Source organism: Pseudochaenichthys georgianus, chromosome 18, assembly GCF_902827115.2.
Source record: "Pseudochaenichthys georgianus chromosome 18, fPseGeo1.2, whole genome shotgun sequence".
Lineage (NCBI taxonomy): Eukaryota > Metazoa > Chordata > Actinopteri > Perciformes > Channichthyidae > Pseudochaenichthys > Pseudochaenichthys georgianus.
In genome coordinates this window covers 24352206-24368888 of record NC_047520.1, presented here as the reverse complement: position 1 = coordinate 24368888, position 16683 = coordinate 24352206, and the positions used below count along the sequence as shown (strand labels likewise).

General features: G+C 39.9%; 1 protein-coding gene across 1 annotated transcript in view; it reads right to left on the bottom strand.

Annotated features, from left to right (window-relative positions):
• LOC117463543 (voltage-dependent N-type calcium channel subunit alpha-1B-like) overlaps positions 1 to 16683 on the bottom strand; it is a 186054-nt gene that overhangs the window by 15495 nt on the left and 153876 nt on the right. The window contains 2 exon segments of the mRNA XM_071206520.1: positions 9155 to 9274; positions 10334 to 10469. Of these exon segments, the coding sequence (XP_071062621.1) occupies positions 9155 to 9274; positions 10334 to 10469 (256 nt within the window).

Sequence of the window (16683 nt, the reverse complement as noted above, 5' to 3'; positions counted from 1 at the left end):
CTGACATAAACGATTAAACACATTTGTGCATTCTTTAAACCGAGTCAAGCCGAGTCCGGAGGTTGATTGGTTAACTTGAAGGTGCCTGATGACATTTAATCACTCAAACAAAATCATATTTCGTTTATTTTTAACGAAATAAATGTGGTTTAATCCACATAATTTAGGCCTAATGTGTTCATTGTTTACTGTAGTATTGTTTAACTTGAAGGTGCCTGATGCAGAGTCCTGCACCGGTCTGATTTTCAAGACCCGCTCCCGCCCCGCGACATGCAATACCGAACCTGCCCCGCTACTCGCACATATTGCCAATTAGTTCCGCAACCCGACCCGACCCGTCGGCACAAGATCTGCAACCCGACCCGAACCCGCATAGCCTATATGAGTAGTGAAAACGTGCAATTATTAACACATGCAGTTGCATATTTGTCTCAAAAAGCGTGGGATGTTGGTTATTTTCTCCATCTCGGATGACACCAAAAGACGTTGGATTTCGCTCATGAGAAAGTGTTATTGAAAATGCTGTATTCTCCACTAGAGAGCTTCACCTTAGCCATTTTGAATGTGGCGCGCTCAGCAGCAGATTGATGCGCTGCAGAGGTTATGATTATGCACGGTCCCGCGGTGGAGAAGTCTGAGGATTTAAACATTAAACTAAATTATTATTATTTTAATATATTTATTATGCAATACCCGCGACCCGACCCACATCATCTTTGTTTTACCCAGAACCGAACCCGGAAAAAAGCGTTTGAAAAAATACCACCCGCGAATCCCCTTTTTTGCGGGTCACCCGATGCAGGACTCTGGCCTGATGTGAACATTTCCAGAAGAACTCTAGCTTGAATGGCCTTTGTGTGTATACAGTAGGCCTACAGTATAGCCCAACCATGTACACCTTCCTTTTTTCCCGTCCAAAGTTTGAATTGGATAAAGGTAATGGTTATCGATGGTGCTTTTATAGCCTATTTATGGAAGCCCATTTCCGCCACTTGAAAAAAATAAAATCCCCATGAAAAGTCATAATTATGAGATAAAAAAGTCGAAATAATGAGATAAAAAGTCATAATTATGAGATAAGAAAATCGAAATTATGAGATAAAAAGTCATAATAATGAGATAAAAAGTCATAATTATGAGATAAAAAAGTCGAAATAATGAGATAAAAAGTCATAATTATGAGATAAGAAAGTCGAAATAATGAGATAAAAAGTCATAATTATGAGATAAAAAGTCATAATAATGAGATACGAAAGTCGAAATAATGAGATAAAAAGTCATAATTATGAGATAAAAAGTCATAATAATGAGATAAAAAGTCATAATTATGAGATAAAAAGTCATAATTATGAGATAAGAAGTGCGCATGCGCTGCAGTGGCGCTGTCTTCAAAGGTCCCTTCATCACCTTGCTGCTCTCCACCATGCAAACGGCATCTAGTAGAGATGTTAAGATTCACCGATTCGCATCGGCATAAACGTGCAAGATGCGAGTGCACCGGTTGAAAGAGTGCACATCGGCTACAGTTTGGGTTGAACCGGGTTGAACTCGCGATGCATCGATTGCGTCAACGCTCAGCAGAGACGATCTTTGATTTGGATATTTGCTTCGCCCGAGGCCGAGAGTCTCAGTTATCAACACACACGGAAGTTGAGGAGAAAGAGAAACACAGCGCACCGAAAAATACCTACAAATCAAACGTTTGGCAACACTTCGGATTGTTCAAGAAAGACGGTGTAATAATCCTTTATGCTATATAGTTGACCGCAGGTCATGGAGAGTAATAAGGTATCCGTAGACCTTTGTATGAGGTATCTTTATTACTCAACAGGTCTTCAGCCATGATACATAGATCCGTCCTAGATGCGGGCTTGCATACACACAGTATCACTCCGCAGCCGCACCCCATCAGTAACGTCCTGATGGTATATGTGCGCGGCACTATATACTACAGTCAACTTGAAAAATCGCTCGCAAATTGTAAACGATGCCGAGCCGCTTGTGTACGAGTCGTACACAAGTAGTACGAGGAACTTAGCGACGCACATAAAGAGGCGACATGGGGTCTGCGGCTGAACAGAGAAACCTGAAAGTTAGACATATGAGTTAAATCACTCAGTGAGGTGATCTGTCAGAGAGAGTGGTGTTTAGTTTACAGCAGCCTGTGACGGTCAATAATAATTTAAATGTCTTCCTTACTGTAAGCAGTTATGAAATACCTGTTTGTGAAAGGTTATTTGTATTCTTTATTGTTCATATAGAACCCACTGCTTTCTGCTCACTGGTGAGTTAGCCTATGAGTGTTACGCACATCAGGCTGGCAGCTGTATGGGCATTGCACTATGGTAGCTGTTATTTGCACATTGTTAATCATGAGCAATGCATCCTTACATTGTTTAACTGTGAGGTGTTATACAATTGTACTGTACTCTGGAGAGCTTTTAAAGTTAAAAAAATAAACGGCATGATGGGATGTGCAGTACCAAATATGTAAAGCACTTTTTTGTTAATGTATGATTTGCTGCATATAAGGAATAAAACAAAAATCCTCTGTCGTACCAAATTGAAGTATCATTATTTTTGCATTGTGTTGAATCGTATCGCACCGAATCGCATAATATTGAATCAAATCGTATCGAACTGTATCGCAACAGGGGTGAATCGTATCGTATCGTATCACCTGGTGTTTCAAATGTATCGTTAATGTATCGTATCGTGGCAACGTATCGAGATGCGCATCGCATCGGCCTCAGTGATGGAGATGCACATCCCTAGCATCTAGTCCTAAATAAGGTAACTATTACAGGTGACTTTTGTAAATGTTAGATGTTAAATATAGCCTATATTGCAGCTACACTACAACAATGCAGTTTATAGCTTTGACATTACCTGTTATGAATAGAATATATATGCCTATAGTTTTGTGGTAACGTTCACGGGTTAGAGTTAGAGCAACTCACAGCAGCAGTATGCCTACACTATTGTCATTAGTGGCGTGAACGTTACCACAAAACTATAGGCATATATATTATAGTTCATAACGGGTAATGTCAAAGCTATGAACTGCATTGTTGTAGTTTAGCTGCAATATAGGCTATATGTAACATCTAACATTTACAAAAGTCACCTGTAATAGTTACCTTATTTAGGACTAGATAGATGCTGTTTGCATGGTGGAGAGCAGCAAGGTGATGAAGGGACCTTTAAAGACAGCGCCACTGCAGCACATGCGCACTTCTTATCTCATAATTATGACTTTTTATCTCATTATTTCGACTTTCTTATCTCATAATTATGACTTTTTATCTCATTATTATGACTTTTTATCTCATTATTTCGACTTTTTTATCTCATAATTATGACTTTTTATCTCATTATTATGACTTTTTATCTCATTATTTCGACTTTTTTATCTCATAATTATGACTTTCTTATCTCATTATTATGACTTTTTATCTCATTATTTCGACTTTCTTATCTCATTATTATGACTTTTTATCTCATTATTTCGACTTTTCATGGGGGATTTTATTTTTTTCAAGTGGCGGAAATGGGCTTCCATACCTATTGTATAATAACTGTGTGATTTATATTGCTTTTCAAATGCATATGGCCACCCATTTACACGGCTCTTCCCGTCAAGAATATGAATAGAACTTAGGTAGATCACTTTACATTTCTGCAAATTAATTTTTAATCACACACGTCTCCCCGTCCCAAAAATGATAAATACAATAAAAAGAGGAAACAATTTTAAGTTCAGTTTTCAACGTTTTATTTAAAATAACTGACATAACAGACACCATACTGTAGGCCTATCTGCTGCGGAAACCAGGACGAGCTATTTCGGGATCTGTTTTTCGGGGGCTCCTCAGTCTCTCATTTACCCGGCTCCTGATCTTATGGCACTGGACAATGTTCAGATTTGGGAACCAATTGGAAACATAGGACTCAATCTTTTTCAACCTCTTGACGGGAAAAAAGGAAGGTGTAAATGTTTGAATGATGAATAAACAGTGTCTGTTTATTCATCATTCAAACATTTACAGTATGAATACACTAGATATACACAGCAGCCCAGCCTGTGAGCAGTATGAACACCAATGAGCGCTCAGCTCGAGATACCAGCGAGTCGAGAGAGAGAATAATATCTGCATTTTCTCTTTTGGTTTGATTAGGACACATCCTGGGGATTGTGTTTACAAACATTGACCAGACCGTTCACCAGCCCCCACCCCCCATGTTGCCTATGCTGTCCTGTGTTGCGAACTCTTTGTTTAAAACGAATTGGCCATCGGAATGTGTGGAGGAAGGGTCACATTCCACAGCTCTCCCCCCCCAGTCTTTAGGTTTGTATTAGCATATTTCTATGCCGCAATTCATACTGGTCCTCTCACGCACATACATTCTCCTTACAGTATACATACATAGGCTATATGAGTCCGTGTATCTATACGGACCATTTGTTTTTCTTTATTAAAAAAGTAAACAGAAGAGCGTCTGAGAGGCGTTTTTGCCCTTTTGCTTTTTACCTTACTAAATGGTCTAATGGTCAGTGGAGCGAGGGGGGGGGGGGGGCCCGCGAAACTCACGGAAGTGATTTCAAAACAAAAAGCACTCGTTTGCTTGGAACAAAGAAAACGGCCAAGACACACATTGAGTCCAGAAAATGAATGTTAATGTTAATGTAAATATAATAAGCCTGTGTCTAAAATTGACAACAGGCTTATTATATTTACAGCCCTTAAGATACACTTTTGTGTTTAACAGCTGACCACCATGACATACTTAGTTTTAGTAGATTTCGCATGAGAGCAAAATGTATAAATATGAGCATTACATTTTATGAATATGAGAACCAAATGCATGAATGTGTGAGTGACAATATATGAATGTGTGCATTGAAATATGATAATATGAGAGCAAAATGTATGAATGTGTGAGTGTAAATATATACGTGTGTGAGAGTGACAATGTATGTATGTAAAAGGAGAATATATGTGTGTAAGAGTGAAAATGTATGTATGTAAAAGGAGAATATATGTGTGTAAGAGTGAAAATATGCTGCCTTTTGAATGTCCGATAGTCCACCATTTCCACCGGAAATATCAAACATTTAATAAAAGTGAAAAACAATGAACAAGACTTAACGTATTCATCATAATTAATTATATTTATTTCATATGGATGTAGGATTTTTGACTTTGTTTAGAGCAGTGATCTTCTACTATATGAACATTTTGGACCCAAAATCACAAAGAAAACGTAAAAACAGATTTTGAAAATGATATTATTTTTCATATAGGTAACACAAACATACACAACGAAACCATTTACAAGCTGGAAATATATACATGGGATGTCACTATGATAATGTGAAAGTTTGATTGAGGTAGCATGGGATTTCATTCTGATAAGGCAAAAGTGTTATTATAAATATAATACAAATATATATATATACACATTATGTACAAAAATCAGTTTTTTCTGTCTTTATCTGTGCCACGCTTCAAAGCGGTTTCTGTCAACTACGAAACAGAGGGCAACATCACAGATTCCTCCTCCTCCATGTCAAAAAACAAGCTTAAAGCTTGACTCACGTTCAGAGTTCTCTTCATCGTAGTTGAATCTTCAAAACTCTAAATCTATCTAACTATATCTAAATTCTCAATGTTTGTCTGTCACTTTACTTCAATCGCAGTCTCCCGCCGCCTCTCTTCGTCTCCCGCCGCCTCTCTTCGTCTCCCGCCGCCTCTCTTCGTCTCCCGCCGCCTCTCTTCGTCTCCCGCCGCCTCTCTTCGTCTCCCGCCGCCTCTCTTCGTCTCCCGCCGCCTGTCTTCGTATATCTTCGTCTCTCTCCATTTCCCGCCGTCTCTCTTCGGTTCCCACTGTCCCTCTTCGTCTCTTTTCGTCTCGTTTCGTATCACTCCGTTTACCTGATTACCTCACCCCCTCCCTGGTAAATACATCCTGTTGAGCAGAATCTACAGTTTCCAGTATTTTCCGTTTCGTAAAATTATAAAATACGGCGAAGATATTAAAATATGTGCTTCCATTATTCATACTTCTGAAATATATCTGTATTAACTTTATATCATCGTATCTCCGTGTTTACTGGGTATTTTTGCATGAAACAAAGACTGGGATATAGTTTCAAGCCAGTACTTTCGACAGAAGCACAGGGCAATGTTGTCCGGACTGTTGTTTTTATGCGGCACCGGCTTGAACAGGTCATGTGATCTGATCACGCCGGCGTGACGGTCGACTCCAAAGGGTTAATATTAAATACATATAAGTATTTTTACAACTTGTATTTAGAAATACTCTGTTGTAATTATTGATGCATAAATGTGTTCATCCATTCAATGTGGCATCTGCTATAATGGGGTTAATGTATGATATTACTTAATAATACAATACATTATAATATATGATATGATAATTACATTTTAGTTTTATTAATTTCTTATTTCATAGTTTCTCATTATTATTATTTGTATCGCTCATTTTTGATTTGATTAATCTGTGTGAATCTGTGCTGTCCTGTTTTTCACTCTCACCCTGTTGCTGTTTGAACTACTGAATTTCCCCACGGGATTAATAAAGTCTTATCTTATCTTAATGTTATTATATATTACAAGAAATATACTGCATAAAGCAAACTATATACTTTATTTGATCTAAAATATTGATGTTTTTTCATTATAGTCGCTTGTACAGTAACAAATAAGTGATTACATGCTACAGTATTCAGCAAACACAACTGCAGAGCTGCAAACATTGAAACAGACTAAGTTCTACAACACCCAGTTGTCTTTGTGTATTTTGTGAATGAAGCGCCATCTCATGGTTAAATCCTGTAATTGAACAAATGGGGAAATTGGGCAACGCCCTCTGGCAATTTGGCAACACCCCCAGCCACTGGCATCCGCTGGGCTTTTGACTGGGACACACCCATTTGAGTCTGATCTGGAGTGCTACATCTGTAACTCATCCAGCACCAAGAGAGGAAGCTGCATTCATCAGAGGCTTTGGTAAAAAGCTGGAGCAGAATTTACGTGAGCAACAACAGTTCATAGCAAGTACAATGAATATTTGCAGGTTATAGTGCGTGCAATTCAACCTGGCTTTGTAAGAATAAGAGCAACTTGAGCTCCGCTCCACACCATTGCCTCTCACCCACTCTAAGCCCCAAATGTGGCCATCAGCCTTAAATCCTGCTGTTCTTTCCTGCCAGGGTTAGGATCGGAGTCCGTTAGGGGGAGCAGCCCCTGATAATTAAAATGGGGCTCTGCATATACTGTTTTAAATAGGTGAATGTTCCTCATCAGCGACTGAAAGAACTGATTGTGGACTCTAATGTTTGTGCATCATCACTTTAAACAAAGCAGGAGGAAAACTGAGGGTCTCTCTGAGGCATATTAGCCCCACACAAAGAAGAAATTGGGACTACACGGTACAGTTCCCATCAAACTCCTGCAATAGGAAGTTTCTGGCAATAATTGAATTAGCGTGAGGATTTCCTGCCTGCTATTCTAAAAGGTGAGAAACATAAGACAGTCAGTCAACAAGGCCACCTTCCGCCCTGCCTCCTTACATCCTTTATTAATCCTCTCTCCAGACTGCCTTTCCTCTACGGTAACCAAATTACCCTGTTCCTCTCCCAGTGAATCTTGGGCCCAAAGCCATTTGGGGCCCTATTACATTTGGGTTGGCAGCAGGAGAAAGAAGATACTGGAAAAATAGCTGGCTGACTGCCAGGATCTAATCAGATTACTTTTCTTCTGCAGAGAGAGAGAAGGCTCTTCCAATTGGGCTGTGCAAGGAAAGCACCTTGAATGCATGAATCAATCAATATCACCCAGGAAATGAGGAGCTTATTTTATCTCAAAAGATCTAGTAAAATAATTATGTAGATTTGTCAGCCATAACCTGATAAATAGTAAGTCCCAGATCATATGTGTTTTGTTTTTTAAATAGTTCTGTGACAGTTGTTATGATGTCACCCAAGCGTTAGTATGTTTGTGTTTGCAAGGTGAAATCAGAGTTGTGAGTGTGGTGCAGTGATAATTGTTAACAAAAATGATGAACAAAAATACACACAACAAGACTGAACATTGATAAAACATTTAAAAAACCTAGGAAATATATTTCAAGCTTTAGTCAATCAACCCTAAAACAGAATGTAAATATCGATGAATGGACAAACTAATAACTGGTTCAATGCTTCAATGTTTTATTGAGTTTCCGAAATGTATGTGTGAAATATAAATAATAATAATAATAATAATAATACATTTTATTTTTAGGCGCCTTTCATGACACCCAAGGACACCGTACATTTAAAAAAAAAATGTTAGGCTCCTTCTGAGTAAAACTCTACCCCCTCCTGCTGAAGTCCTCAGTTTCATTTAGCTGCATGACCTGTTGCACTATAGAGCAGCATTTCACATCTGGGAGGATTCACTGTGTCTGAGTGAACCATCACAGTCTGCTAATAAAGATACACGCTGCCTTTTCTACAAAAACAATAAGTGTCATCAATGTCACATCAAACATTAGACTAAAACTAATATAATATAGACACTTCAAGCGTGTTTGGTGCTCTAGCATTGCATGTAGGCTGGCTTCATAGAAATCCATGCCAGGACTACAATATAAAAAACTGTAAATCCATGAGAAATGTATTTCTCACTGAACTGCATGTGTTGGGTCTTGGCCGCTTCTTTTTTTCATTGGGCTCTCCTAAGCCTGGTTCCGCCTGTCCTTGCCTAACCAAGCATCCACTCTTACCCCTAATTTACAGATAATATTAGCACATTTTAATGCGCTTCTCCGCAGCATGAACTACAGTGGTGTTACAATCAACACCATCCCAGGAGGAACTCTTACTTGCGGACGCCAAACTAGACCGCAGACCGAAGGCTTATGTAAATGTATTTTTAAATGTTTTTTGCGTGGAAATATATTGCAATCCTTAATATTTCTACGGACCCCCTGCAATTACCTTTAGTACCCTTAGGGGTACCCGTACCCCCGGTTGGAAAAAAAATAACGATATGTTCGGATAATGAGCCATAATAATAATGAAAATCATAATACAATTACAATATATCGGCCCTTAAAATGGCCGCAGCTGTAGGAGAGGAGTTACCTGCAGCTCAGCGTTGAGTCGAGGCATGGAGGCAGCTCGGGCCTGGGTCTCCAGACCGGAGCCAGGCACTGGGAGGGTACTGCTGGCACTGGTCTCCATCTTCCTCATCTCCACAGACTCCTGGGCGTGCACACACACAAACACAACTCTATTAGCATCATTCGGTGTGTGGGGGCTAGATTTCCTTTTTATTCTACTTTAAGAACAGTATGATTCTGCTGACAAATACATGATGGTCACCCTGCCAACTCAATTCATACCTTACATTTTCTAAGTAAAGTCCGTATTCAATTTTTTTTTTAAATAACAGTTACCGCCAGCAAATAAAGCCTGCATGGGTAATGGCTCATTTGGTACATTCTGTATAATGCACGTTTCACAATGCTCTTTGTACCAATCTCACAAAAGAGACATTTTATACCAGGGGTTTCACAGAATCATGGTTCAGTTCCAGTCCTCACGGTGGCACGGTCAAACAGACAGGTGGCTGAGAGCGCAGCAGCAATGAATGCCACACTTCATACACACATTATTCACACCAATCTGCTGCCCTCACTTCTTCGATTTAACACTGAAAGGGTGAATGAAAACTGCAGATGGTTCAAAAAGCAAGCCAGGCCTTTAAGTGTTCTAACAACGAACACATGTGATATGCAGGGTGGGAGGGTTACTTTAAAAATGTAATCCATTACAATAAATAGTTACATGTCAAAAAGTGTAAAGAGTAACCTAATCTGAGTATCACAATATCAAAGTAATGTAATCAAATTACTTTCTGTTACTTTTGAGTTACCTATTGCAATGCAAATAAAAACAAGAGAAAATAAATAACTGTAGGAGCCATATGTTAAAATGTATATTTGAATATTATTATCATTTGTTGTTAGTGCTAGTATATAATTTATTGGAACCAGCCGTGTGAAATTAACGGCATAGACGACCGCAGCTGTTCGTGATTACGAGACGTTATAGCCGACGTCAGCTGCTGGTGATTGGTGTGTGAGAAGGAGAAAGAAGCACCGAGCTATAATGTTTACACATTATATAAATGTAATTATATTTTTGAAACAGAATGATTTCCTTTGTCATGATTGCACTTACCATGACACTCCACAGACATTTATATACATTTAAAATACAGGTTCCCACACACAGCATTTAAATATGAGTCTGCAGTACCTGAATGAAGGGAGGGGCCGGTGTGTCCTCTGAGGGGCCCCGGGACATGGTCCTCCTAGTCTTAGCTCGGGACGCTTCCCTTGGCTTTTTCATCACCCAGGAGGATGATGCCTTTATGCTGTGCTCATGTCCTGGCCTGTATGATGTTCAGCATAATAATAAAGTACTGTAGAAACACTGTATACAAAGTGTGTGTACACAGTGTGCTTTGGGTGGCAGTGGTGTGATAATGAGCAGTACACTGAGTTTTTAGACTTTTTGTTGCAGTGAGGGGATTTTGTTGTTTTAAAATCTCAAGCAGAATTTGGAACAAGGACATTTAAAGTAAATATAGAATAAATGTTTACAAATATTAAGATATATAGATGTTCACATTATCACAAGAAAACAATTGAGCACAACAAAATAAAAATAAAAAAAGCTAACTCAAATTACAGTATGAGATTTAATAAAATACCTGAAAATAAAATATCTAAAAATATCTAAAGCAAATCAAAGTCTATAACCATGTTACAATATGCTAACGTATTAGTGTAACAAACTTGGAATCAGCCCTCATGTAAACCTCATTTGACAAGTTCTCCTTCCAGATTCTAGATCAGTGCAGCTACAAGTTCAGATAACATTTGCTACGTTTAAGCAAAACGCAGCAAATGTGGTGGTCTAGCACTGTAGAAGCCTCCGATCTTTGCTTGATTATTGCAGATTCCTAGCTCCAAGTATAAATGAACCTATTCTTTAATCAATGTTTGCTCTCTCACTGTACACAATGTTTTTATGTCAGCCTGTCCTCCTACAAAAAACTACCATATAGGCCGATTGTTCATGCCCTTATTACGACCCAGAGACACGTTTTAAAGTGTATGTTGAAAGAAAATGCTCCCGGTTCATTGCAAACGCTCCGGAGGGACATTTATTCACAAATAAAATCTCTGGAAAATCCTAAATTGTGGAATAGTTTGGCCATTAAAATGCTTTTTGATTCGATTTCTGGCGAGAAGTGTATATTGTACTCTTAGAATCCACGTTCAGTCGATGTGTAGGATCTATAGTTTGATAGATATTACGAAGATGATTTGAGGTCTCACCAGGAGAACGTGTATGCAGCTTCCATGTAAAGTTAGCGTGGGTGAAAACTTATTTTCCGGTCTATAAGTTTTCATAATAAAACCGGAAGTATTCCCCTCACTGTCAAATGATTACACAGTGATATCTGCATTACTCATCCACTAAAAAACATCAGTTTATCCTTGTTAATTACACAATACTGATTGGTTTAAATTGTGTACAATGTTTTTGTGTTTTTAACCTTCGATTCAGAGAAACAAATAGTTTTTTTGGAGTTTAGACACTACACTACCCAGAATCCCCAGCTATCGTTTGGAACTACAACATCCGCCTTGCTTTACAAACCCCGTGATTAGTCATCAAGCCCTGTGATTGGATGTTGGAGTGGCAGTGCGACAAGGTTACGCTGAGCGCCGAACAGCTCTATGAAATGGAATGGAACCACGGCAGACTTTCCAAAACTGGACTGGTCCAGCCCCCCCCCCGACATAACTACACATGCTGGTTATTGTGTGTTTCGCGACATGTTCTACAGCACGTGTCTTTATAAAACGTTTTCGTATTTCCCACAATTAGAAGTTGCCAGTATTAAACTGTGTACACCCTGGAGGTTTAGGGGATACGAAACACAGTGGTGTTATCAAATATAAAACATATAATTAATAAATGGGTGAATTAATATACCCACATGAAGAGGCATTTTGAGAGGGGGTGCTGAGGTGCTGAACTCCAGTGAACACTATTACGGGCACTATAGAGCATGCATCAGGGGCGCTAAAGTGGAATATGCAACACTCCCCACACGCAAACACACATACAATGAAGGCTCGATAATCAGCTCACGGCATATAGGCAGGGGTAAAGTGCTATTTTTTACGAGTGGGGAGCAGACTGGAGTTCACCAACGCCCCTTGATCTGATGATCAACGCTCTAACCACTGCGCCAAAACCGCCCTGATAAGCCTGAAACATGCACTTGTCAAGGTTCAGAGGAACATTTTGCAAATATGGCAGTAGCCATCGATCATCTTAAGATAAGATATACTTTATTGATCCCAAGTTGGGACATTTTTTTTTTATAGCAGCATACTACTTTATTCTACTCCACTACAATTCAGAGGTTAACCAGGTATTTCAACCCAGTCTCACAAAAAAACATGTAATAACTACGTTGGTCCACAACGTAGGACGTAGTATTTCTACAAAAACGCCTCTGAAATTGTAAGACCCCTACGTTTTTTTTCACCATTCATTCCAATGGCTGGCGTCTATGTCACGTGATCTTCGGATTTCTCCCTGCAGAAAAAAAAAACGTGGCCGAACTTCGTTTTATTCACGGTGTAAAATGCCTATTTTAAAGTTAGTTTGGCCATTAAAATGCCTTTTGATGTCATTTGATGCGAGAAATATGAGTTGTTATTTCAGATTATGTGTGCAGTGGATGTACATGATCTTTAGTTTGCTAGTTATTACGAAGATTACTTCAGGAAATTGCGTCCATAGAACGTTTTCATTGTTACCAAGGTGGTTGCTAGGGACGCTGCTATCGATATTATTTATGTTATGTTGTTTAATGGTGTTATCTTTATTGCTACCCCCTTTCCCGTCAATGTATAGTGTTGGTCCACAGCGCAAACGTATTAGTTTAACAAAATCTGCATCTAAAATTGTGGCATAGATCTACGTTATTTTCCCCTGTGCAATTCTCCATTTACTCAACAATAACACATAATTATCCTTGTGTTTATTTATTTGTTCGATTAATAAACACAAGTTGGAGTCCGTCAGGACCGAGGGTCGTAGCAGCTCATTTGCTTTACAGAATATTACACCGGGAAGTAAGTATTCTCTCCGCTTCGCTTGACAAACCCTGTGATAGTCCTCAAGCTCTGTGATTGGAGAGTGTGCCGAGCGTCAAACAGCACTTGAAATGGGATGGAACCACGGCAGACTGTCCAATTTGAACGGGTCCACCCCGTACCCCCCTCCGTCCCCAGAACTACACATGCTGGCTATTGTGTGTTTCGCAACATGTTCTCTATGGCACGTCTCTGCTGGGAATTGTAGTTTTAAAAGACATTTTCGTATTTCCCATAATAAGAAGTGGCCAGTATTAAATTGTGTACATCCCTGGAGGTTTAGGGGATATGATACACTAACATTTAAAACATATAATTAATAAATGGGTGAAAATTGCTTGTGCCCACAATGGGCAGCATTAATATATATACCCACAAGGTCAGAAGAGCTTTATTTAACAGCTGTGCTTATGTCTGTGACCCCTCATGTTGTTAATTGATAAGCCTGAAACATGCACTTGTCAAGGTTCAGAGGCACATTTGGCAAATATGGCAGTAGCCATCGATCATCTTAACATTACATTACATTGCATTTAGCTGAAGATAAGATATACTTTATTGATCCCAAGTTGGAAACATTTGCGTTACATCAGCATGTGTAACAGTTGTAAATATGCAGTGGTGTTTATTTGTAAATCATTTAGTATAATCACACAAATTCTGTGTTTTATATAATTCTGTGTTCTTTATTTATTGATTGTTCAATACCTGACAAGGCCGGAGATGAAAAACTTTGGTCGCAGGTTCCTCAACAGTGCATTACAAGACATCTATCAATATGTGTATACCTCCACCATTAAACTGTCATATTCTGCACATTTCTTATACTATCTTATATAAGAGTAGAATACATATGTATAATATCAGTTAAAATAAGTGCTTCAACATAGTTAACATTGCTCTGAGGTATACACAAAGTTTTTCATTCATTGCATGTAATGGCCACAGCCACACAGGGTAAACCAACTACACTGCATCCTCATCTTCAGTAGTTTTGCTTCAGTGCAGCTACAATAAAACATGCCAATTAACACCACACATTTGAATACTTCCTGTTTCAGCAAAGGGCGTGGCTGAGCACTGAGGGCTGATAAATACTGCAAGGAGCCAATTGAGACAGATTGGGAAAAACCACCTGCTTCTATAGAGGCTTCTCAATACTCAAATTTCCCCTCCTCGACTCCCCTCCTCGACTCCCCTCCTCGAGACTTAGACCCGCCCACAGGAGATGCGAGCGGAGGACCGAGGAGGGGAACCGAGGAGAGAGGAGGGGAAGCAGCAGACGTTTAAAGAAATGAGAACTCCTCTCATCTGAGCGGTCATATTAAAGCGACGTCCGTTCATTATTACGTAGCAACAGCTGCATCAGCTGTCGAGTGTTTTGTCATATTTTATAATCTCTGTTAGATCAGCTGAACATTGTTCCCCCACATATTTACCTTGAATTCATTGAGAGTGCGGTATAATGAGACAATACCAGGCTACAGATGCGGACACACACACACACACACACACACACACACACACACACACACACACACACACACACACACACACACACACACACACACACACACACACACACACACACACACACACACACACACACACACACACACACACACACACACACACACACACACACACACACACACACACACATTTATATAAATATATACAATTTAAAGTATGAGAGCACTCTCATAATAACGTAACACAATCAGAGACTGGATATATCCCCCCCCTCTCTCTCTGGTCGCTGAAATGGGGAATTGAAATTACGGGCCAAAAGTTGTATTTGCAAGTATTAAAAGTAAGGACATCAAACCAACTGAGACCCGTCTGTCCGCGGCATCTGCGCACTGTACAACACACACCTACACACTGTACAACACACACACCTACACACTGTACAACACGCACCTACACACTGTACAACACACACCTACAGCTGCTAAAGCATAATCAGGCTACAGCCGTTGTGTATTTTATTATGTGAAGCACTAAATGGTTTTAGAAAAATATGGACTCTTTGTAGATATCTACTAAACTAAAGCAAATAAAGAGAGTAGGTCTGTTCTACTGAGTGATATATATTTTACACACTGCTCTGCTTTCTGCACGGGCCTCACAGCTGTTCTCACTGTAAACATCGCGTTGCGATGAGAGCAGGTTCTCAAATAGTAGGCTTGTTTGAGACACATTGCGGCTCGCCTCGAAAGTAGACGAGAGTAGCCGATCGCAGCCGGGGGAGGTGTCAAAAAGCTCGCCTGAAGTCGGACAGCTCCGAGTCGGCTTCTTCTTCTTCATCTTCTTCTTCGCATTCTTCTTCTTCTTCTTCTCTCGGTTTTTGGCGGATTGCAAACAACTTTAAGGTGCATACCGCCACCTTCGGTTTGCATTTATAAAGAATGCACACATGTGTTGTGTCGTTAATGTCAGATATGTACTAAGTAAATACATGTGTTCCTGCTCAAGATTAGATTCAACTTTATTGTTATTGCACAGATTACAGGTACTAAAACAACGAAATGCAGTTTAGCTTCTAACCAGGTGCAACAAGCAGTGAAGTGGAAAGTAATGTACACAATCTACAGAATAACATAGAATGAATTGAATGATGAATAAACAGTGGGAATCAGCCTGTGAGCAGTATGAACAGTGTGTATGAATATGCTAAGATATATAAAGTATGAAAACGGTAAGCAGTATAGTATAAAATATATAGATATTAATTTCATGATGATAAACATTGTGGAACAATGATGAAAAATGGGAATGGATGTGGCGACGTAAAACTGACACAAAACAACAACAAACTTTTGCCAGCCAATTGGAGAGTTTCATCAGCAGCACGTGGTAAAAACCACCAATGAGCGCTCAGCTCGAGATACCAGCGAGCCGTTTCCCATCAAGCATTTCGCTTCCGCAGCTCGTGGAGAGCAACTGCGCCAACTCGCCTCGCCTCGCTCTCAAGGCTGCGGGCGTCTTTGTCCCGCGAGATGTCAAAGTCTCATGTGGGCGAGCCTCCAGAGCAAGTCGGACAAAATGACTAACCATCATGCAAAGCACTAGCAAGACGTTGATCGCAACTGCGCAGGTCTGCGCAGGTCTTGCTTGCCTAATATCCAGGGGATGCATGCAGAGCTGTCATTGGCTGAGATAAGTCCGGCCGTGCGTCACGCCTCCACCGTTCCCGGAAATGCATCCGCGGAGGAGCCGTGGAGGAACCATCAGTGTATCCTCGGTTATAGCTCCTCCAGAGAGCCTCCTCGATGCTCGATCCTCGGTGTGCATTTAGAGAAATGAGACGTCCTTCAAAATGGCGCGCTGAAATTCATTTCCGGGTCACTACCGGAGGACCGAGGAGTCGAGGAGGGGAAATTTGAGTATTGAGAAGCCTCTTATGTCAAAGGTCTCCCT